Source organism: Eretmochelys imbricata, chromosome 6 (genome assembly GCF_965152235.1).
Source record: "Eretmochelys imbricata isolate rEreImb1 chromosome 6, rEreImb1.hap1, whole genome shotgun sequence".
Taxonomy (NCBI): Eukaryota; Metazoa; Chordata; order Testudines; family Cheloniidae; genus Eretmochelys; species Eretmochelys imbricata.
Window position 1 is genome coordinate 33374646 of NC_135577.1, and position 24028 is coordinate 33398673.

Consider the following 24028-nt stretch of genomic DNA (forward strand, 5'->3'; position numbering starts at 1 on the left):
AACTTGGAGCAGGCTAAGAGCCACCTTCCCTTCAGCCTCTCCGTTGCGTGAGGCCTGTGCTAACTGTTGTTGAGACACATACTCAGAAAGTAATCAAACTATTCAAGACATAGCTGGAGCAAGACGGAGTCCTAAAGAGACCACAACTCTTTACAATGGATGCATTTAAAAATAAAGTAAAAATAAATATATTCTAAATAGAAGAAGAAAAGAGTTTACAGTGTTTTCACTACGATTTTTCCCTTCTATGGACTATTTTCACAGTAGGCTGCTATCATAAATAACGTACAATGTAAACCTTAGTGGATGCTTTGTGAGAGGTTTAAATTAAGGAGCCACATGATAAAGGCATGTGAGCACGTGCAGCCCTGAGACACTGTTTCACTTCTGAAAGTGCATGCAGGTACTTGGCCCAGAGTGCCCCAATGGTCAAGGAATGCATATCTTGTTGTGTCGTATATATTAATTAATTACTGTGACAGCAATGTAGTTGAAAAAGGAATTGGTCATTCGTGTTGTCCCTGCAGATTGCCTTGCCGGTTAGGTGAGAAGATACTTACCATCTGCTTCAGCGCAAAAGAGAAGCTACGAAACTTCATAGAATCATAAAATCATAGAATATCAGGGTTGGAAGGGACCCCTGAAGGTCATCTAGTCCAACCCCCTGCTCAAAAGCAGGACCAATTCCCAGTTAAATCATCCCAGCCAGGGCTTTGTCAAGCCTGACCTTAAAAACTTCCAAGGAAGGAGATTCCACCACCTCCCTAGGCAACGCATTCCAGTGTTTCACCACCCTCTTAGTGAAAAAGTTTTTCCTAATATCCAATCTAAACCTCCCCCACTGCAACTTGAGGCCATTACTCCTCGTTCTGTCATCTGCTACCATTGAGAACAGTCTAGAGCCATCCTCTTTGGAACCCCCTTTCAGGTAGTTGAAAGCAGCTATCAAATCCCCCCTCATTCTTCTCTTCTGCAGGCTAAACAATCCCAGCTCCCTCAGCCGCTCCTCATAAGTCATGTGTTCTAGACCCCTAATCATTTTTGTTGCCCTTCGCTGGACTCTCTCCAATTTATCCACATCCTTCTTGTAGTGTGGGGCCCAAAACTGGACACAGTACTCCAGATGAGGCCTCACGAATGTCGAATAGAGGGGGACGATCACGTCCCTCGATCTGCTCGCTATGCCCCTACTTATACATCCCAAAATGCCATTGGCCTTCTTGGCAACAAGGGCACACTGCTGACTCAACAAGGGCACACTGCTGACTCAACAACTTAACACGTTCCTCTCCATCTTCCTAAATAATCTGATGCAAATGGTCTTGTTTTCATAACTGATAGCTGTCAAAGGCAGCAGGTAGGCTCGAGGCAGGAAGTCCATTCCTAATACTGGCAAGGCAGGACACTACAGTGCAGCTAACATTTCAGAGGAAGAGGTGGTTATTCAGAGGCAGTAATCACACAGGATTAAGTAAAGACAGAGTGTGGATATTGGAACAAAATAATCTTCTGTTCCCATTCATAGCAGTCTCTAGCAAGCATATGCTGGAGGTAATAATGGAGTAATTTAAAGAAGGCCATTAGCTTCCAGTTCAGGTGGTGGTGCTGGAAATGGAGAAGATAAATGTGGGTCAAGAACAAAGAACACAGGTGTGAGAGTTTGAGGACTCTTGCTATAGCCACACATGGTGGTCCCTATTACTCAAGTCCCTTTGTGTTTCGCTTTCTCAGCATGCCTACTGCATCCATATCATTGGCTTTTTGGCTTTTCAGTCCTGCATTTTCGTTGTCAGAATCCATGGAGAGATCATCTTTGGCTGTGTCTTCAGCCTCACTGCAGCTGTCAGCATGGAACCCAGCATTCTCTGCGATGACAGCAGGATCATCCTCTTCATAGTGGCAACAGTAGCACTTCTCAAAGTTATGGCTGTGATGGAGGACACCACCTTGGTCACTGACGCTGATCTGCTGGTCCTTTTTCTGTCCTATATCATGGCTTTCACACTCTGTAGTGAGAGCAGACAGTAAAGTTTCACTACACAAATAATCCTCATCTTCCATAACCTCCATTCTTTCAGCTATCTCTTCAGCAGAGGGCTCGTTCAGATCAGGGTAATCCACAAGGATTGTGTCCTGTCTACTCTTGATGCATTCAGAATTATCATAGACAGGATAGGTCTCTTCTGGATAACCTTAGGAACAAAAGTGACATGAACCTTAAAATATTAAATCCAGTTTTAAAATAGACCATTCTGATACAACAACCACGCTGACAAATCTGTTCAAGGAATTTAGAGCTTATCATAAGAATGTTAAAGTCTTATGAGAGCAACAGTTCGCTTTTACTCTGCTGAGGCTCCCTAAAGTACAGCTAATTCAAATTAATACCATCCCAAACTTGTAGGGGATGGGGTGAAATCTTGGCCCCTTTGAAGCCAATTTGAAGCCATTGACTACCATGGGGGTCAGGATTTCCAACAGATTTTCAAAAGCACTCCACACCCACCACTGGGGCTAGATTGAGAGCTATGGGAGCTGCTAGGTGACAATATTTTGAAGATCTTGCCACTGATCTTTAAGTAAATACATTTCTGAATACCTCAGTGCCTCTCTAAGACATGTTTTGAAGACCTCAGATCTAGAATTAAACAACGTCCTTTACAATGTTGGATAACTAGATAAAACCGAATGCTTTTGTTTATTTCATTTTTTTAAAAAGCATCAAGAACTGGACTAAGAAAGCAGAGCTTGAGGCTACCATTTATGTTCTGGACGATTCTGAAAGCTTCCTAAAGGGCAAAAAATTAAGTCTACAATAAAAAAAAAAAAGCCTTTAGAATTCAACAACACCGTCAGGATGTTTTTAAAACACCATCACACAACACAACAATGAGAAATCAAAAAGAGTTTAAAAAGCAGAATTTTAGAAAGACAGAACTCCTGGAGTTAAGTTCTCCAATTATCTTTACAATATTAGAGCAAGCAAAGAAACAAAACCAAAATTAAGTAAATAAGGCAAAATATATTGGTTCTTATTTCTGTGGTATAACGCTGAAGAAAATAAAACCTGGCCAAATGAAGAAAAGCACAGAAATAAATCTATGTCAGCCAAGACAAAGTATCAACTGGCGTGTACTCAAGCTCATCTGCCAATTCTGGCAGCAGATACTGTGTTATCCAGGCAATGTGAAATGCTGGATAGTTCAAAATCCATTTGCTCATTAATATACTTGGAAAACGAATCCTTCTTGTAAAGTCTTGGAGGCCACCTTAAAAGAAATGAGGCAACTGTGCAGGAGTCTGTTTGCATTGGGGCGGGGGGGGGAGAAATTCTCCAGTTCTGGCAAAACGATTTTGTTCAGATGACAGTAAAGAAGAAATAAAAAACCGCATTTACCTTCCCAATCCTCCATATAAGGAGCTTCTTCAGCTTCCTTCTCTGGGGAGATGCCATCTATGAGTTTACCTTCCTTCATGACCCTAGTGATCTCTCGGAGCTGCTGGAGTAATCTCTTTTCCTGGTCTGTTGTAATATTTTGGGCCCTGCTAGAAAACATCAAACACCACTCCTGAAGGAGTCTGGATGGCAATATTATCAGTATTTAATATTTGTGTACAATAGGATGGTCACAACAAGCAAGAGGGACAGGAGAATGCCATATGCAAACTAAAGTTATGAAGTTGGTGGAGAATGCAGCATGGTAACTCTAAAGGCTATTTTTTTAAAGATGACTAAGACTTGGTAGATCCTTGGTTGAGAAACTACAGGAAAATGCATGTCCTGTCATGTTGCTTCATTCAGGACCTACACTGAATTTCAAATGACACATGACACAGTGTGTATAGCACTCCATGACGACTCCTCACTGACAGTGTGGGCAGCTGCTCAAGCAGCTCCTTAATTGTTGCTTTGACAGTACTGGGTTCTCATTGGCCAATTAAAGTATTTTATTTGCAGACTGACAGCCATCATTAAGCCAGTTGGCCAGCAACATAATGTCATCATCAAACGGCACAGGCAGGATAGCTCCATTGGGCAGGAGGGAGAGATGAAAAATTAGGGTGTTTTTGTGTTTAACCTTAACGGTGGCATCTGGATTTGGGGTGAGAGAGATGAGGTTATTTTAGGATTAAGTCAAAAGTATAGTCTCTACTGGCATATCATTTCATATCATTTATTGATATATTTTATTATCCAGTGAATACAAGCTCTTTGCTATAACTGCTCATTGTACAGTAATCTCAGTCTGCTCAGTGGAAAAAAATATTCAGGCAGCAGGCTTTTCATATGCCCACCCGTTGCTTGAAACCAAGTGATTCATTGTTTCTGTCGTCAGGTTCTCCCATGCTGATTAAATGCCATGAACAGAGAAGCAGTTGGTCTGAGCAAACTATTTTTGTTACTGTCTTTCGAAAAACAGATAAACATACAGCACAGCTGTGATTTAAAAAAATTTGGCGTGATTATGATATAATTTATACTGGTGTAAGGCAGGAATCACTCCACTGAAGTCAATGGCAGTGTGAAATTGGAATTGGGCCTCTGGTAAAACTGTCGGAGTGGTCAGGGATCGCGGGTCAGATGCTGTTCTCAGTTATGTAGGTGTAAAGCCACTGATTTCATTTGAAGTACTCTGGATTTAAACTGTATTACTGTAACTCAGGAACCTCTTTGTCCCAGCTAGGGTGCATAAGGGTACAGGGATCTCTGGGTCTGGGCTCTACATTCTAGTTCGCCAAAGATATGTTATCTAGGTCTGAGAAAGAAAAGGAGTCCTTGTGGCACCTTAGAGACTAACGAATTTATTTGAGCATGAGCTTTCGTGAGCTACAGCTCACTTCATCAGATGCATACCGTGGAAACTGCAGCAGACTTTATATATACACAGAGAATATGAAACAATACCTATTCTCTGTGTATATATAAAGTCTGCTGCAGTTTCCACGGTATGCATCTGATGAAGTGAGCTGTAGCTCACGAAAGCTCATGCTCAAATAAATTCGTTAGTCTCTAAGGTGCCACAAGGACTCCTTTTCTTTTTGCGAATACAGACTAACACGGCTGTTACTCTGAAACTAGGTCTGAGAGTTAAGGAAAGTCACCCAAAGGGGAACCTCACACTCCTGTTAGGCAGCGAGGAAGAGATGCTTATGCAAATTGAGTACTGTATGGTTCACAATGGATGCCCATTTACAGTCTGAGTAAAATGTTAATAGATTTGTGGGGAAAAAAACAGGGTTTATCCTGTGCTGGAGCAAAGACAGTGAACTTTTGGAAGTACATCTGAGGTGCAAATAAACACCTGCTTGTCCTTCACCAATGTGAAACAAGTTGCCACAGGACTTGGCTTCATGAAAGAAGGCTCTCGGCTATCCTAGCTGAAAAACGCTGTGAGAAAGAGTTTGGTGGTAAACAGTACCTTATTCGCTAAGAGAGCATTGTGTGAGTTGAGTGTAGGCTGTAGAATGTGTGTTATGATTTTATTTGCTATACAGTAGAACCTCAGTTACCAACACCAGAGTTAGGAACTGACCAGTCAACCACACACCTCATTTGGAACCAGAAGTATGCAATCAGGCAGCAGCAGAGATGCTCAAAAAAAAAAAAAAAAAAAAAGGCCAATACAGTACAGTGATGTGTTAAATGTAAACTACTAAAAAATAAAGGGAAAGTTTAAAAAAAGATTTGACAAGGTAAGGAAACTGTTTCTGTGCTTGTTTCATTTAAATTAAGATGGTTAAAAGCAGCCTTTTTCTTCTGCATAGTAAAGTTTCAAAGCTGTGTTAAGTCAATATTTAGTAGTAAACTTATGAAAGAACAACCACAACATTTTTGTTCAGAGTTTCGAACATTTCAGAGTTACGAACAACCTCCATTCCTGAGGTGTTCATGACTCTGAGGTTCTACTGTATTACCCTTTCCCGCCCAGTATTTCTGTTTGCTATCATATGACTCTCTATTCATTGTTAAATAAACTTACATTTGTTATTTCTATAAACAACTCTAAATGCTGTGTGTTAAGCTATGGTGTACTGTTCCTCTGGGAACAGCAGGCCTGGTAACTCAGAGTGTCCAGTGGAACAGGGGCTGGACACTGCAGCAGGAGACTGGACTCAGCGGTTGGAGTGTACACTCTATATGCCAGCCTGCATACGGGACAGCAAGCCTGCATGGCCTGGGAGGGGAGTGCTTGTCTTGCCTGTGACTGGGAGAGTTAGGGATTTGACCCTAGCTAGCAGGCATAGACAGGGCTCCCTCTCGCGATGGGGCAGGTAGTAGCAAGGTGCCCCACAACTGTGGGTACCTCTGGGTAGCATCGCAGTGACGGAGATCAAAATTTGGCCATGTGAGTAACAGAAGATATTGTTTTTAAGTATTCCTGTAAGATGAATGTCAAACCTAACAGGGGCGCAGTGCCTGAAACCAGCACACAGTTGGGGATGCAGGGCTCTCTCCGTGGCTTCCTTGCTCTGCACACAACTTTAACTCTGGTATATCTGCTCTGGGAAATATGAGAGCTGCGAGCATCAGTTGAGAGCTTCCAAATATGGGCCAAATGGATGCTTGACAACATGCTGTATTTTTTCTTCACTGTCACCGCACATCCCCCACCTCGTGTACACACTCTTACTGGCAGAAGACACCTGTACGCCACTCAAATTCCTACGATAGTTGAAATTCTCCATGCAGTCGGACACTAGAAAACGGGCTGTTTACAGAGCTGATGGATTTTATGATCGTGCTACTTTCTCATTTTTACTTGGATTTTAGCAATGGAACTGGAACTTTATTAGCTCCAGTTATGTTAACCAACATGGGCAGCCATTCTGACAGACAGTAGAAAACTTCCAAAGGGCAAGTCTTTATGGACTTGACAAGTCTTGTTTGATAAAATTACCCCATCATGCTATAAATCAGATAGGGCAAAATTCCACCTCTGGGTTTCATTGAACTCTGATGGCAGAATTCACTCCATAAAATTGATCTGGGTCTGAAATCACAAGTGATAAATATCTGAAGTGTGCAGTTGTGAAATTTGAAGACATGTATTTGAGATTACTGTTACGTATCATACCATATGAAATGGGTTTTGTCAGTTGTCTACCCTGGGCTGTGGATGAAATAGAACTGCCAGCCCAATCCTCCTTTTCCAGAGACAAAAAATATGTAAACTGAATAATTATCACCTTGAGACAGCAGCCAGCCACCGACAGCCTACGTGAATCTGTGCTGAGGCAGGGTCCTAGCACAAGGAAAAGTCTATTAAGAGGTGTTCAGCACTCTATGCTAATTGTATTTGAAACTCTTGAATAAGGCTCTATAGTGTGGCTTTAAATGTCTTGCTCAGACAGTGAAATTCACCACTATGCAGAGGTGCAGCACAAGTCCTATGCACTATTTACATCCCACCAAAGCCCTCAAACTAGAACTTAAATGAAACTTAAATGCTGCATGCGCTATGTGATGGTCTTCGGTCCAACGAGACTTTCACCCAGGATACACTGAATGCCTGGACACTGCATAAGAGGAGGAGGAGGCAGACTGTTCGCACTGGCATTTCAGATCATTTCAGAGAATGGCAGTTGTTCATTTTTGCTGTGCATGCTTTTAGCGCCAAAAGAGCGATTACAATTTATCATGTCAATGAAGCACATGCTGCATTGTGGAATCCCAAAATACTCATTGGCAGGTAGAGCAATGTTTTTATATACTTACACTGAGATCATAACAGTTCCTAAGGAGCTATCATGATTGCTATGAAAATCCGTAATCGGAGCTTTTGGTCTACATCCTCTTAAAATAGCACCATTAAAGCACAGCTATAGGCTGAAAAGAGACTGTAAAAATGGCTCCATGGAGTTCTATATTTATTCCCTCTCAATTTCCACAGCACATTTGTTCAGTTTATGGTAAAAAGATGTTTTTTTCTAATTGCCATCTCTGTCAACGAGACTTTGTACCTCAGAATGAAGTTGGGTCATTTCTACCTCCTACCTAATAATCAGAAATAAAGATTTTGCAGCTGAACATTAGCTGACAATTTCATTGATGCACAAGCCAGAATAAAATCCAGCTCTTTAGTTGCATTGACTCGGCACTGTTGAGAGAAAATTAGATGGTTGTTATCAATAAACAGATAAGCTCTCCAGCTCTCTGAGTCCTAAGTTTGAAACCTGGGTTCTGAAATGAGAGCCCAAATGTAAGCGTTAGGGAAATTCAAGACATCACTTAGCATACGGGTGTAGCAAATAGATATTTGGGCATCTTAGGGCCCACCTGAGTGGAGCCACTAGTTGTTAGAATCAGACATCCAAGTCTGAAAAGCGAGCCCATTGGCGCAGATATGCTGAAGGACAACATACCATTTTTTACATTCTCTTTGCTAACTATAATTAAACAAAAGAAGAAACAAAACTACCTAAGACTGAAACAAATTTAAACTGAAAAACTATGTCAAATGAAAAGTAACTTGCAAATACAGTTTCTTATCCTGCACAGCTGCTCCCTGTGTCAGTCAGACCTGTTTCCTTCAGTGCAAAAGGAAGATTTTATTATTTGCTATACTCATTCCCGCACAGCTACACTGCTTTAGGAAAGACAGATGGATTCTTTGCTGGTTTGTGCATCAACAGAATTTTTAACTAAGTTCCAACTGTAGGGCCACCAGCTCAATGTATGCAAATTATCCCTAGTTACACTCGTACAACCCCACTCAAACCAATAGGTTTGAGGGATATAACATGAGGCCAGTGGGGTTGCACAGGTGTGACTGGGGGCAGCATTTGACCTATAAAAGCTTTCCTATTGGTTATGATGTGGTAGCCTGAAAGACCTTAACTTGACCTTCAGATCCCAGGCTGAGTTTGTAGGATGAAAATCTTCTTTAATTGTAACCTGAGCAAATTTGAAAATCACTTTTCAGAGTGAAACTTCACTTTAAGTTCTTGCACAATATACTGCATGTGGTGAGGCACAAGAGGGTGAGTAAATGAGTGTTTTACACCCTCCTTTCTGAGAATTAAAGACAGATTCAAGGATACTTGTGTAGTATTTTTGTGGATTAACATGTGCTGGTCATTTAGACACCAAATAACAGTCATATGAATAAAACATCTCTTGAATAGAAATTTAGCAAAAAAAAAAAAAATTATTTCAAGGTTTACTGTACATTGAACAGAGTGATGAAAACAGGAATATGGTATATGGCTTAGATATTTGGAGGAAATGCGTATGGAATGATTTTGCACATATTGCAGCCTTGTCCCCATGTTAAAACATTCTAGTAAGAGCCTGGAAGAACAACAGAGATAGCCCTACACACCCAGAAATCTTTATTCTCCACCAGCAGAATCTCAGCAAAGGTCTGAGAAATCTAGATGAGTAGTTCCTGCAGGGAGTTTTTGCAGTGGCCAGGAGGTCTATGCTAAGAAATGGAAACCAGCAAATAAGCTGAATGTTAAGAAAACCCGGATCCTAACTGGATGCTATAATAAATAATAGCAGCATGACTGAATTCACAAACTGGGAAAGGATTTGTTCAAGAGAAAAGACTGAGAATTTTGACATTGTTTCAAAGCTTTATGATTCATGATGCCCTTAATCAGATGTGTCTATTGACAAGTCTATATTATGTAACAAATGTCATCGGTTTCTTGGTTTAGACTTTGTTATATTGCCATGTACCTGTACCTTTTTCTTCCCAGATCTTTCTTCACCTCCCTCTCTGTTAATACTTATAAAAATATCCTTTTACTCCTTTAAAAGTCTTCTGTTTCTGTGAGTGAACAATCCCTGTACAGCCTGCACTGTCCATGATTTACTTTAATCTTTACCTTATTTTTATGCTCCCGACTTCTATTGTCCATTGTTATTTTGTTTGTAGTAAATTGTTTTCTGGGTGTTCCCCCTCTTTTCTTAGCTAACTCAAACATTCTGTCTTCTAGTTTACTGACCCTTTACTTAGCACAAACCTTTCATTTTCAGCCTGATAACCTAGTTACTTCCCGAATCCTGTCTTCCAAGAAATCAGGCCTCTCCCATGTTTAATTACTCACATCAAGCCAGACCCACAAGAAGTGCTGCACTTTACTGATCAACCCAGAGATTTGTGCAGATGGGACCAAGGGGAGATCAAAATTTGAATCCAGAAACAAATTTTATAAATCAACCCTATTTTTGCAAAGGCCCAAACAAAAATTCCAGTTTAGGAATTTTCAAAATCTCAATCTGGTCTCCCACCGACTTCACTGGGTATTGGATCAAGCCCTTAAAAATAACATATAAACAATTGGAAACAACATTAGAGCAGTGCTAAGATTTTTCATTCTGAAGGTAAAGAGTATACATTTAAATTCAAAAGGAAATGGGAACAGATTAGAAATGGCCCATACCATTTATTTGTAATTTTGTAAAATTTGTAACAAAATCTCACTGTATTCAACTTTCATATTACAACCAAATACATATCACATTTCTTGGAGTGTTTTTTAATAATTCAACTTTTTATGGAAGAATATGCAATCATTATTTCAAAATAATTTTAAACAGTGTGTATGTTAAAAAGTTTTACACCAAATATTAGTGAGCAAATTATCCGAGAAGAAACAAATGTAAAAACACTAATTTAGCAAATTTTCTTTTTTCATATTTACTAACCAAGTGGGTTTGCAAGTTAAACTGGTGGAAATTGCTTACTGGAGCAGATTAATATGCAGCCTTGCCCCTAAGGAAACATTTTACAGAGATTCAAAAAGGCATCTATATAAAGTATAACCGCATTATTGTTTTATAAAAAGATCCAGAACACTAGAAGCTAACAGAAAATGAAGTAGTCATCTTGGGTAATATTCAGAAAATACACTATTTTTGCTTTGGTTTTGGGCCTCAGACATTTTCATGTTCAATATAGACACACCTGTCTTTATCTTCCAAATTACATAGTATGTACAATGGGGTGTTGGTGTTCCCCTTAAGGAAACTGACGTTGCAAAAAATAATGTAATATAGAACTTGAAAAGAAAAATGTGAAAAATAGAGCAAATATATTGTGTCAACATTATGAAGTAGAAACATAATTACTATTTTAACATATACAAGAGATTTACATTTTGATAAAAAGAAGATTTTCTTCCAAGAGAAAGTTTAATTTATCTATTCTAAACAGAAAGGAATTCTTCTTTAAATTCCTGTAATATAAAACATACCTGTCACAATTAGGTCCTACTCTATTGATTAATTTTTCCATCGCCTCCTCAGTATCTCTCAGCTTTTCTTGTAGTTGCGTGAGCTCATAGTCAGCTGAAAAACAAACACAACCACTAGCAGCTCTGAAAACTTATTCCTCTGGTAGTATTACAGACTGGTTGTCTCAGCAAATACTGTATTAAGACAAAACTGGTTCTGAGGGATCTAAGAAGAGCAGATGAAAGCTCAGTCTCCATAGAATTATTGGAAACATTCTCTCTCTTTCACTTCTCCAGGCATAACAAAAGGAGTGCAGAGAGATTCCCAAAGGCACAGAGATGCACAGAAAGCACTTCTCAGAATGGCAAACAAGCAACCACTTGATATGCAGATTGAAATGATCTGACAGAAAAAAGCCACCCAATCTTATGTTCTAAAGGAAATTTAGTGATATGTTACCCTATTGTAAAGTCAACAGTTCTCATGGCATTTACCTCTTAAATTCCTGTGAATAAAGATTCAAAGCCACTCAAGTTAATACATTTTCTGCTGTCAGATACTGTCTGGCTCTTCATGGTATTCAAGGATATAGGGAGACAGCTCAAGGAGTTTACACCTGTGCACATGAGGCAGCCACAATCTGGGTGGGGGATACAGCCACGGCTCCAGCCTCCTGGCTAGCAGTAACCTGTCAAAGGTGTAGGCTGGACCACTTCTAAGGATGGTGGAGCTGCTAGTACAGCATACGCTTCCCTAGTGCCCATAAGAGAATGGAGTGAGGGAGGGGAGGAAACATGCAGATGCCAGATACAGAAATTAATCAAGCCTGTACGGCACAGCCCTGCATGGGAAGCCACTTGCTGACTCTGAACTTTCTCTTCTTTCCCCCCTGACAACCCCAGTGCACTAGCAACTAGCTCTGCTGATTGGCACGTGTGCAGGAGGAAGATAAATGCACCATAAGCTCTCAGGCAGCAAGAAGGGAGCAGTCTATCCATTTATTATATGTATTATGGTAACACCTAGAGGCCCCAACCAAGATTGGGTCCCCTGTACCATATATTGCACAAACATGTAATGAGAAACTGTCCCTTCTTCAAAGAGTTTAAAGTCAGGACCCTAATTCTGCCAAGACCCTGATTCTGCAAAGCATCTGTTTAATTTTATGCACAGAGAGTTCTCAAGCTTTTGCATGATTGAGGCCTAAATAGACAAATAGATACAGGGTGGGAAGGTGAACAAAGGCAGAGAGAGGTAAAGTGAGATCCCAAGGTCATAGAGCAGGTTAATGGTAGAGCAAGGATTCAGGTCTCTTGAATCCCAGTCCAATGATCTATCCACTATGCTGCCTCCCCTCTGACTGTGATAGATTCTTTAATAGGGTGGCCAGGTGCTTGGTTTTCGACCAGAAAATGTGGATGAAAAGGGGACCGGACAACCAAAAGTCTGGTTACTGAGGGAGGGGGAGATGCCGGGTCATCACCTGCACCAGTCCCTACTCAGCTGGGGTCGCCTCCTACCTGTGTTGCGTGGCTGCAGCTCCCAGCCCCGGCTCCGCAGGCAAGTCCCTCCCAAGCCGGGGTGGGGGGGCCTCAGGGGAAGAGGTGGGGCCGGAATAAAGATGGTAGAAAACACAGTCAACAGATATTAATTATTCTATCACTAATTTCTATGATTCTATAAAACATCATGATGTACATTTATGTCATGATTATTACAACAATATTATCTGAACACTGTGGTAACATTATCTTTTTAATACCCAATAAGGTATTTGTGTTTTCTATGAGACTCTAGCCAACTCAGTAAAATATATTTAAATGTTATTACAAATAACTGCTAATCTGAGTTTTAAAGTTAATGTATTAAATTATCCAACAAATGTGTATATTTAGAAATAGGCAGATTTGTTATTTCATTGGTATTGTGACCATCCAACTTGGAGGAAAAGAAACAAACAGCTGGGGCAGCTGTGGGAGAAGGAGGGAAAGCTGGCCGCTTCCTTTACCTACAGGTATAAAACCTTTCAGCAATTTAAACAGTGTGACAATGGGAAGAGAATGTAACAGACAGCCTGGTAACTCCCCAGAACATACACATTAAGAAAAGGCATTTAGCTGTGAGAACTTTGCTTCTCAGCTGTTAGTATTATCCTAGATAGAAAGCTCTTTTTGGAGCTAGGTTCATTTTTTCTTTTTTTAATATTTGGCCTTTCAGCACTTTGGTCTGGTCTAAAACTCAATGATGTCAGTGGAAACTCTCTTTGCTTTCAGTGATCTTTGGATCAGGCCCATACTCAGTAGTTAATGTTTGTTTAATGCTTTGAAGGTGTAAAGTGCTAGAAAATACCAGTGCTAACTATTATTATTACTAAACAGGCAAGGAAAAATATTTTATTTACTGGAACTCTAAATCATGAAGCTTACTTCTTTATATGTTTGATTGACAGGTTTCATAAGTGATCATTTTAGGGACTTGGCAAATTCCTTCCATGCTTAAGGAGAGACAGAAACTCCCCTTTCCATTGTTAGCCCCCCAGTCATGCAATTTGCTGAGTCTGTGTGGTGGGCCCCAATTGACTTTACTTTGCCCACATGTAATGACTTGCAGGATTAGGGCATTATGTTGCATAGTGCCACTTCAGAGCCACTTCAGGGGGACTGAGGATTTTGTACTTTGCAATGTGTATTTCACCTTTTTTCCCTTTGTAGATGGAGTGTCCTTATACTACTAATGAGCACTGGTAAAAAAAATGTTTTTAAAGCACCATGATATTAAGTTAAAACCCGCACTAAATTGTTTATTCAAGAAGAACACAGAAAAGAGAACAGACACTCTTGTACTATGTTGTATTGCTCCCACTCTTTGCACATTTCATCTTTTATTGTAAACATGTCAATCCTTTAAAGGGTTTGATTTTAACCATTCACTTAGAAAGTGATGGAGCAGTAATTTGCTTTCAACATCTCCTCTCTCCCACAGCGACATAGAAGATAATGCTTGCTTCTGTATTTTCCTATTTGGCATTGGAGGTTCCAGAACAAATTCTGCGAAACAAATGGTTAAAAACTACTATCTAACATCAACTTTACATAGAACAGCAGATTTACAATGTATCCTGACGACAAAGACACTGTCCAACTGTATGGTTACGTGGGTAATTTTTAACCACCTGGAAAATAATACTTACTGATTTTCCTATTCATGTTTCCAGGTATAGGAGAAGGAGATTTCCGCTCCACTGTAGTGGTTTTTCCTTTGGAAGAGAGCTGTAAGTGGAAAAAAATTACTATTGTAGGAATTTACAGCAACAGCGGTGCAGAAGCCCCAAAGGCATCACACCGAGAAAAGGAGAGAAAGCTAAAATTATGCTAGAAACTAACCACAGAAAATACCACCAGAGTCAAAAAACAGACAGTGATCATGAAAGAAACTATGGAAACCTAGCTAACCAGAAACTGCTATGATGTATTTATAATGAATGATTTTTTTAACCGAAAATAAGGATTAACTGAAAAATATCACATTTACATTTAAAAAATGTGTACATTATTCTAAAGGGCCCAATCCTATAATCCGTCTGTACACAGAGACCCACTACTAAATGGGGTTTTGTTTGGGCAAAGACTGGCCTTTGAAAATACTGGGGGGAAATTAATTCCAACCTATTTGCCTCTCTTTCTTTGGCAAAAGTTCTCTGGCATTTATGTATGTTTCTGGCTTTGCACTAACACTGTGACAGCAACACAGATGTCATCAGAATCTACCAAAAAGTGATACGCCCTTTAGTCACTCCCTTTCATCAGTATAAAGCTTGGATGCTGCTATCCAATATGCCCAGTCAGTATGCCTCTTTCCTGGCCTGCAGGAGCACTTCTGCCCTTCTTATCCTGGGACTCTCCTGAGCAGAGACTACCAATTGTTCCGAGTCACTGGTCAGTGCCTGGTTCACCCCTTGTTCTACAGGGAGAAGCAATCTGCCCAAGCCCCTTACGCAGCAGAGATCAGTTTCTCCCCTGTGCAGGCTGACACATTGGGTGACTAGAATCAAGGCAATGTCCATTTCAGCTCACCTGGTCCCTGGCAATCTGGGCAGGAAAGGGTATAACAGTCCTGCAGAGGCTGCTCTTCCTCCCCCTTGCTGTAATCTGTGATGCAGGTAGCCCATACAGGGCACACTTTACACCCCCAGCTGGAAGATGTAGCATAAACCTCCATTTTCCATGAGAGCAAATATTAGGCATTTCTGAGTAACAAGTATCCATAAAAAGTTCAAGCTATCTGAGAAGTGTTTAATCTGTGATTTTTTTTAAAAACTTATCTTTGGGCCAGATCCTCAGCTAGGAGAACTCTAGTGAAGTTAATGAAGCTCCAATGATTTACACCAGCTAATGATGTTTTCCTTAAATAGTTAAAATAGAGTTAACTATTTCTCTCAGACTTTGTGGAGAAAAAAAGAATTGTAATCTAACCTAAAAATAGTGGGACCTAAATGATAGGAAGACCTTTGCTGCAATCTAAGGGTACATCTACACTGTAATAGCTAGGGCCGCATTGTCGAGTCCTCCTGCTATATTTAGCAAGCTAGTGCGGGTACATCTACACAAGCTGGATATTACACCCACAGCTGTAATGCAGGTACATCCTTAAATACCATGTTTGCTATTGTGAAAGCTATCATATATGCCCATTTGTCACTGTCCCACAAATTGCCGACTCACTAATTTGTGTCCTTTTCTGAGCTGGGTGGAATGAAAAATATTTTCGTCTAAATGATTTTTTAAAACAAGCCCAAAGTTAGACTTTTTAGGAGATTTCACAGGTGCATCAGCGGCTTAAAAATAAATGTTTATTCTTACCTTAAACAGAATGTACAGTATGTATAACAGGATTCCAAATCCATAAATGGGTATGATCTGCCCCACCAGACCTCTCCCACTGCCACCTCCTCCTCCACCACCCTTGGCCTTGGCAACTGCCTCTGCCAGGTGAGACCTTGGAAAATGGGCACCAGAAGACCGGCCATCGGGGGACATCTGGTGACGCATCATTGGTGGAAAACGACTTGTCTTCCCTGAAAAACAAGTTGAAGATTTTTCTTCCATTAATTTTATTTTTCTGTGTGGAAGTGAAATAGTAGTTTGCAGATTTGGCTTCACTTCTGTGTTCTTGTTTTAAAGCACCACATTTGCATCGATGAAAGGGTAGTGTGCTGAAGATAAAATGGTGGACAATCTTTCCAATAATTCACTATGTGCAGTATCGCCAAACATGTAATCATAATTTCTGTCCTCATGTTACAGATGGGGAAATAGAGGTGTGGATGTACAAAAAAGACTGAGATAAATAGATTGATAACTTGCCCAAGACCTTCGAGCAAGTCAAGGATTAGAACTAAGAAACTCTTACTCTTGGTTCTGTGCACTATAGGTCACTAAATATACATCTCTTTCCTGGGACAGGCCTAATCCTGTAGTAGAATCTGTTAGCACAGACACAGTGCCCATGTACTTAAAGGAACTCTGCAGGAATCCACGCTAGCAGATCCTGTTGCAGGATTGTGATGTTATTTAGCACAGTAAACTGTACTTGATTCTTTACAGCTCATGTAATAAATTAGTATTTATGATCTTATTTTAATTACTAACTTTTAATTCAAGAAAGATGTTGGTTACACAAAGTATTTACTTACAAAAATATTAATGGAGAGATTGATAGATACAAAGAGCAAGACAATGTAAGAGGGAAGTATTTTTGCAAGGGGTGGGTGTGGAATGAAGGGTATTTCACGGAATAAATTAATATTGCCACTGAATTAAGGGATGCTTGCCCCAGCATTCCACTGGGCCACACAGCACCTGGGGCCCTGAGTATAGGTTATGCATTACAGTGAGTAAAACGATTGCTTTAGAGGAAGTTACAGAAATAATTTTTTTAAACAAATTAAGCCCTTATTTTAAAAGTTGCTGACTGAGTAGCAGCTTTTCTTTTTCTTAGAGTGCTGGGGGGGGAGGTGCGTGTCACTAACCAAAGAATTCTCAATCTAACACAGCTCAAACAGCTCTTTCAGAGTTACTATAGTCCATTTTACTGAATTATTAAAAGTGTACCTTGTAAGACATAATATCTTATTTACAAGAGTCTTGTAGATACAGCAGGAAGGTCTTGTAACAACAGGTTGCTATGGAAACAATTACGATGTCATACACAAAACACTATCACTTCAGGTGGGGAGTAAGCAGCAGGAGTGGGAAAACTCTTAGGAAACAGATCTCATATTCACTAAAATGCCCTTTGTAAAGGAGATCAGTTGCGGGTAGAGGGGACAGAAATATGTGACAGAACTGTTTTAAACTGATTATTTTTCTACATTTTCCATGAAGCATCAACCACCCTTTAAAAACTTAAATTTACATAAAGAAATAAACTTAGAGGTAAAGGGACACGATCAACTTGAAATCTAGTTATTTACACAAAAGGAGTTGAAGTAGTTTCTGATATTACACCTGCCCCTGAGTTTCACTGCCAATTTTTGTAATTGCCAAATTTTCTTATTTCTTACTTTGTGAGGGAAAAAAACTCACACAAACAACAGAGAAAATTGACTACATAGGGGAAAGTGAAATGATGGAGTTCAAAGTGCTGTCAAATCCACAGTAAATAAAGGGAAATAGCGAAAGATTTTTGTCCGCCAACCTCTTTCAGCTCTAGTAAACTTTGGTGCCAAAAGTAGGAAAAACTGACAGAAGTGCAGTGATTTTCAAGGTCACCACATCTCTTTAAAAGCTGAACTTTCATTCAGCTCCCACCTACCTCAATGATTTAATCAAACAGCAAAAAGCACTAACAGCAACATGACTATAACGATGCATAATCTTTCTATGCAATAATATACAATCATTTTCACTCTGTAAAGTCTTATTGAAATCAGTGCACAAGTATTCCGTGTGTTGCAAAAGGAAGTCATAGAGCTTTGACCAAAAGTAATGAAAAGTAGTTTTAAAAAGCAATTTTCACAAATATGTAATATAAAACATTATTTCATATTTGGTATTAGTTGCTTATAAAAGACAGTGTTTCCATATTAAGCACTTGGTGGCATGACAGAGGGACAACTACAAACACATAAGTACGCAGTTGCCCATCTCAATGGGGAAAACAGATTTAAAATATCTTGATTTAAAAAAAAATAAATGTGCATAGAGCCAATATTTCAGTCCAATGCCACGTGAAACAGCTCCCTAAAAAAACAGCTGATTGTGAAAATTACAACAAACCCCCTAAACGGGGGCTAGTATCAGTTTTCAGTGCTGTGTGTATGTGTGTCATGTGAATTTAGTGCTTGTAAAAGATGCCTGCTTGATATTCCTAGAAAATGAAATCCTCTATCCACAGAACAGCTACAACATACGCTCTTCCAGTGTGAACTTCCTCACACAGCTCTGCCATTGGATGTAGCTCAGTTTCCATACTCAGTCACTCCTTGACCTCTCTGTGGAAGCTATCAACAAAGTTACTAATTAATACCATTGTACTGGGTTTTATGATACGGACAGTAATCCATGGACAACTGGACTGAGACCACCAGATTTCACAGAGGCTGCTGAGCATCCATCAGACAGTAAAAACTTAAATTCACTACTGTCCTGGGCTGGCTGCAAATTGACAATTGGCGAAGGGTTCCAGATTTCATTATCTGAAATGGGTCCTTCTGATTACACTATTCACATGTTATTATTCACTATTTACATGTGACTTTAATTTCTCCTTTATGCCACCCAAGAGGGTGAATATTTATTATTATTTGTGTTGCCCCAACAGTTTGCTAGATGATTTACAAAAAATAACATACAAAAGATTGCTGCCCTGAGAGCTTGCAAATCCAAATAGATGGTGTGTGAAGATGAATATAAAGCAGCTCTGTGGATTGATAAGCATACATCTTTTTAGTGCCACAACTTTGTCTGGATTAATTTTTAGCTTCTTTTACTCATTCAATACTACCCCTTATTTTGTACACTTTGTCAGGGTTCCTTTCTAAACTATCGTCTTAAAGCTCTCTTCCGATGGAAGTTCTTTATATCTCTAATATTTTTTGTTGTCTGTCATTGAACCCCTCCACTAGTTTTGCAACACCTGTTCTGAGAAAGGTGGTCTTTAGCCTGTGTAATGGTGTATCACTGGTTTATATAATGGGGTACTGTGGACGCAATTAGATGGTATTGGCCTCCGGGAGCTATCCCAGAGTGCTCGATTGTGACCGCTCTGGACAGCACTCTCAACTCAGATGCACTGGCCAGGTAGACAGGAAAAAGCCCGCGAACTTTTGAATTTCAATTTCCTGTTTGGCCAGCGTGGCAAGCTGCAGGTGAGTGCAGAGCTCATCAGCAGAGGTGACCATGATGGAGTCCCAGAATCGCAAAAGAGCTCCAGCACGGACCGAACGGGAGGTACGGGATCTGATCGCTGTATGGGGAGAGGAATCCATGCTATCAGAACTCTGTTCCAGTTTTCGAAATGCCAAAACATTTGGCAAAATCTCCCAGGGCATGAACGACAGAGGCCATAACAGGGACCCAAAGCAGTGCCCCGTGAAACTTAAGGAGCTGAGGCAAGCCTACCAGAAAACCAGAGGGGCAAACGGCCGCTCCGGGTCAGAGCCCTAAACAGGCCGCTTCTATGATGAGCTGCATGCCATTTTAGGGGGTTCAGCCACCACTACCCCAGCCGTGTTGTTTGACTCCTTCAACGGAGATGGAGGCAACACGGAAGCAGGTTTTGGGGACGAGGAAGATGATGATGATGAAGTTGTAGATAGCTCACAGCAAGCAAGCAGAGAAACCGGTTTTCCCGACAGCCAGGAACTGCTTCTCACCCTGGACTTGGAGCCAGTACCCCCCAAACCCACCCAGGCTGCCTCCCGGACCCACCAGGTGGAGAAGGGACCTCTGGTGAGTGTACCTTTTAAAATACTATACATGGTTTAAAAGTAAGCATGTTTAATTTGCCCTGGCATTCGTGGCTCTCCTGGATGTACTCCCAAAGCCTTTGCAAAAGGGGAGGGCAGCCTTATTCCACCCACCATAGTAGGACACTTTACCACACCAGGTCAGTAGCACGTACTCAGAAATCAATATAGAACAAAGCATTGCAGTGTATGTTTGCTGGCATTCAAACAACATCCGTTCTTTATCTCTCTCTGTTATCCTCAGGAGAGTGATATCATTCATGGTCACCTGGTTGAAATAGGGTGCTTTTCTTAAGGGAACATTCAGTGGTGCCCGTTCCTGCTGGGCTGTTTGCCTGTGGCTCAACAGAAATGTTCCCCGCTGTTAGCCACGGGGAGGGGGAAGGTGCTAGCCACACGCTGGGGGGGAGGCAAATTGCGACCTTGGAACGAAAGCACATGTGCTGTGTATGTAATGTTAATAGCAAGGTTTACTGTGAAAGAGTGTATCCATTGTTCTACAAAATGTGTCTTTTTAAATACCACTGTCCCTTTTTTTTCTCCACCAGCTGCATGTGTTTCAAGGATCTCCTTCCCAGAGGCTAGCGAAGATTAGAAGGCCAAAAAAACCAACTCACGATGAAATGTTCTCTGAGCTCATGCTGTCCTCCCACACTGACAGAGCACAGACGAATGCGTGGAGACAGACAATGTCAGAGTGCAGGAAATCACAAAATGACCAGGAGGAAAGATGGAGAGTAAGTGGCGGGCTGAAGAGAGGGCTGAAGCTGAAAGGTGGCGGCAGTGTGATGAGAGGAGACAGGATTCAACGCTGAGGCTGCTGGAGGATCAAACTAATACGCTCCAGCATATGGTTGAGCTGCAGGAAAGGCAGCTGGAGCACAGACCGCCGCTACAGCCCCTGTGTAACCAACTGCCCTCCTCCCCAAGTTCCATAGTCTCCTCACCCAGATGCCCAAGAATGCGGTGGGGGGGGGCCCCTCTGGCCACCCAGCCACTCCACCCCAGAAGATTGCCCAAAAAACAGAAGGCTGGCATTCAATAAGTTTTAAAGTTTCAAACTTTTAAAGTGCTGTGTGGCCTTGTCCTTCCCTCCTCCACCACCCCTCCCCGTGCTTCTCTCCTCCATCACCCCTCCTGGGCTACCTTGGTAGGTAGTTATCCCCCATTTGTGTGATGAATTAATAAAGAATGCATGAATGTGAAGCAACAATGACTTTATTGCCTCTGCAAGCGGTGATCGAAGGGAGGAGAGGAGGGTGGTTAGCTTACAGGGAAGTAGAGTGAACCAAGGGGCGGGGAGTTTCATCAAGGAGAAACAATCAGAACTTTCACACCGTAGCCTGGCCAGTCATGAAACTGGTTTTCAAAGCTTCTCTGATGCGCACCGCGCTCTCCTGTGCTCTTCTAACCGCCCTGGTGTCTGGCTGCACGTAAACAGCGGCCAGGCGATTTGCCTCAACCTCCTACCCTGCCATAAATGTCTCCCCCTTACTCTCACAGATATTGTGGCGCGCACAGCAAGCAGTAATAACAGTGGGAATATTGGTTTCGCTGAGGTCTAACCGAATCAGTAAACTGCGCCAGTGCGTTTTTAAACATCCAAATGCACATTCTACCACCTTTCTGCACTTGCTCAGCCTGTAATTGAACAGCTCCTGACTACTGTCCAGGCTGCCTGTGTATGGCTTCATGAGCCATGGCATTAAGGGGTAGGCTGGTCCCCAAGGATACATGTAGGCATTTCAACATCCCCAGTGGTTATTTTCTGATCTGGGAAGAACGTTTTTTCCTTGCACCTTTTGAAACAGACCAGAGTTCCTGAAGATGTGAGTGTCATGTACCTTTCCCAGCCATCCCACATTGATGTTGGTGAAACGTCCCCTGTGATCCATTGCAGCACGATTGAAAAGTATCCCTTGCGGTTTATGTACTAGCCGGCTTGGTGCTCCGGTGCCAAGATAGGGATATGGGTTCTATCTATCACCCCACCACAATTAGGGAATCCCATTGCAGCAAAGCCATCCACTATGACCTGCACATTTCCCAGGGTCACTACCCTTGATATCAACAGATCTTTGATTGCATTGGCTTCTTGCATCACAGCAGCCCCCACAGTAGATTTGCCCACTCCAAATTGATTCCTGACTGACCGGTAGGTGTCTGGCGTTGCAAGCTTCCACAGGGCTATTGCCACTCGCTTCTCATCCATGAGGGCTGCTCTCATCTTGGTATTCTTGCACTTCAGAGCAGGGGAAAGCAAGTCACAAAGTTCCATGAAAGTGCCCTTACGCATGTGAAAGTTTCGCAGCCACTGGGAATCGTCCCAGACCTGCAACACTATGCGGTCCCACCAGTCTGTGCTTGTTTCCAGAGCCCAGAATCAGCGTTCCACGGCATGAACCTGCCCCATTAGCACCATGATGCCCGCATTGCCAGGGCCTGTGCTTTGAGAGAAGTCTGGGTCCACGTCCTCATCACTCTCGTCATCCTGCTGCCATCGCCTACTTGCGCGGTTTCACTTTGCCAGGTTCTGGTGCTGCATTTACTGCTGGATAATGCGCGTGGTGTTTAATATGCTCCTTATTGCCAAAGTGATCTGAGCGGGCTCCATGCTTGCCATGGTATGGCGTCTGCCCAGAAAAAAGGCATGGAACGATTGGACAGAGGGAGGAGCGACTGACGACATGGCTTACAGGGTTGGCTTTCAGGGAATTAAAATCAACAAAGGGGGTGGCTTTACATCAAGGAGAAACAAAAACAACTGTCACACAGAATGGCCCCCTCAAAGTTTGAACTCAAAACCCTGGGTTTAGCAGGCCAATGCTCAACCCACTAAGCTATTCCTCTCTCTGGTATTTCAGGCAGGACTTCATGGAGGGAGGGGGGAAGCAAATGAATACAAAACAAATCTGGTCTATTTCTTGTTTTGATCCACTCCATCTATCTTTTACATCTTTGGCTGGCTGCAGTTGGTGCAGAAGGACTGCAAGCCATCCTCATCTCCTGCCTGCTCACCATAAGATGGGATAATATGACTGCCTGCAGGACTAAAGAGAATGACCTGGTCGAGTCACTCCTGATTTAGTCCCTGCACCCATATCTGCCCAGGCGCTCCTGACCGACCTTACTGAGGCAGCCAGGAGCACTTCGGACATGATGAGGTTGGTTTTCAGGCCTATTGTACCGTCTGCTGCCACAAGGCAATGGGTTACTGCTGCTGTGTAGCAATGCAGTACCACGTCTGCCAGCATGCAGGAGACATACAGTGACAGCGAGCTGAGCAGGCTCCATGCTTGCCGTGGTATGGTGTCTGCAGAGGTAACTCAGGAAAAAAGGCGCGAAACGATTGTCTGCCGTTGCTTTCACAGAGGGAGGGAGGGAGGGCCTGATGACGTGTACCCAGAACCACCCACGACAATGTTTTCTGCCCCATCAGGCATTGGGATCTCAACCCAGAATTCCAATGGGCAGCGGAGACTGCGGGAACTGTGGGATAGCTACCCACAGTGCAACACTCCAGAAGTCGATACTAGCCTTGGTACTGTGGAAGCACTCCACCGAGTTAATGCACTTAATGCACTTAGAGCATTTTGTGTGGGGACACACACAATCGACTATATAAAAACGATTTCTAAAAAACCGACTTATAAATTCTACCTAATTTCGTAGTGTAGACATACACCGAGACAGACTCACTTAGTTCCGCTAGATATACTTCCACCTGTTTTGTGCTGAGAGTCTGTATCCCCACATCACTATGTGGTGGGATTAAATCCCCTATTCCAAAAAAGGTTCATATCTTTCCAGATTAGCACCCAGCCAAGAGGATGCCAGAATTGTCCTTAATAGCTATTCTTACTTTGCAGGTACCA

At 41.8% G+C, this 24028-nt stretch overlaps 1 protein-coding gene across 2 annotated transcripts; it reads right to left on the reverse strand.

Annotated features, from left to right (window-relative positions):
- Positions 1 to 1542: 1542 nt before the first annotated feature.
- RIC3 (RIC3 acetylcholine receptor chaperone) lies at positions 1543 to 16242 on the reverse strand. Of its 2 annotated transcripts, none has more exons than XM_077818383.1 (6): positions 16045 to 16242; positions 14376 to 14454; positions 11206 to 11299; positions 3398 to 3543; positions 2006 to 2192; positions 1543 to 1954 (listed from the first exon to the last, which is right to left on the reverse strand). In XM_077818383.1, exons 1-6 carry the CDS (start codon positions 16234 to 16236, stop codon positions 1699 to 1701), a joined length of 954 nt encoding a protein of 317 aa, XP_077674509.1. In that variant the 5' UTR covers positions 16237 to 16242; the 3' UTR covers positions 1543 to 1698. The 2 variants fall into 2 exon arrangements, with proteins under 2 accessions (XP_077674509.1, XP_077674508.1); XM_077818382.1 differs by having other exon boundaries at positions 3398 to 3546.
- Between the last annotated feature and the right edge of the window lie 7786 nt (positions 16243 to 24028).

What these genes read in the sequence shown, in the direction of transcription:
- RIC3 (XM_077818382.1), bottom strand. Translation starts at nt 16,236, where the DNA reads ATGATGCGTCACCAGATGTCCCCCGATGGCCGGTCTTCTGGTGCCCAT. An exon ending in TACTGTACATTCTGTTTAAG is followed by an intron (nt 14,455 to 16,044) that starts GTAAGAATAAAC and finishes TTCCACTTACAG; the next exon opens with CTCTCTTCCAAAGGAAAAAC. An exon ending in TTATATGGAGGATTGGGAAG is followed by an intron (nt 2,193 to 3,397) that starts GTAAATGCGGTT and finishes TTTGTTCCTAAG; the next exon opens with GTTATCCAGAAGAGACCTAT.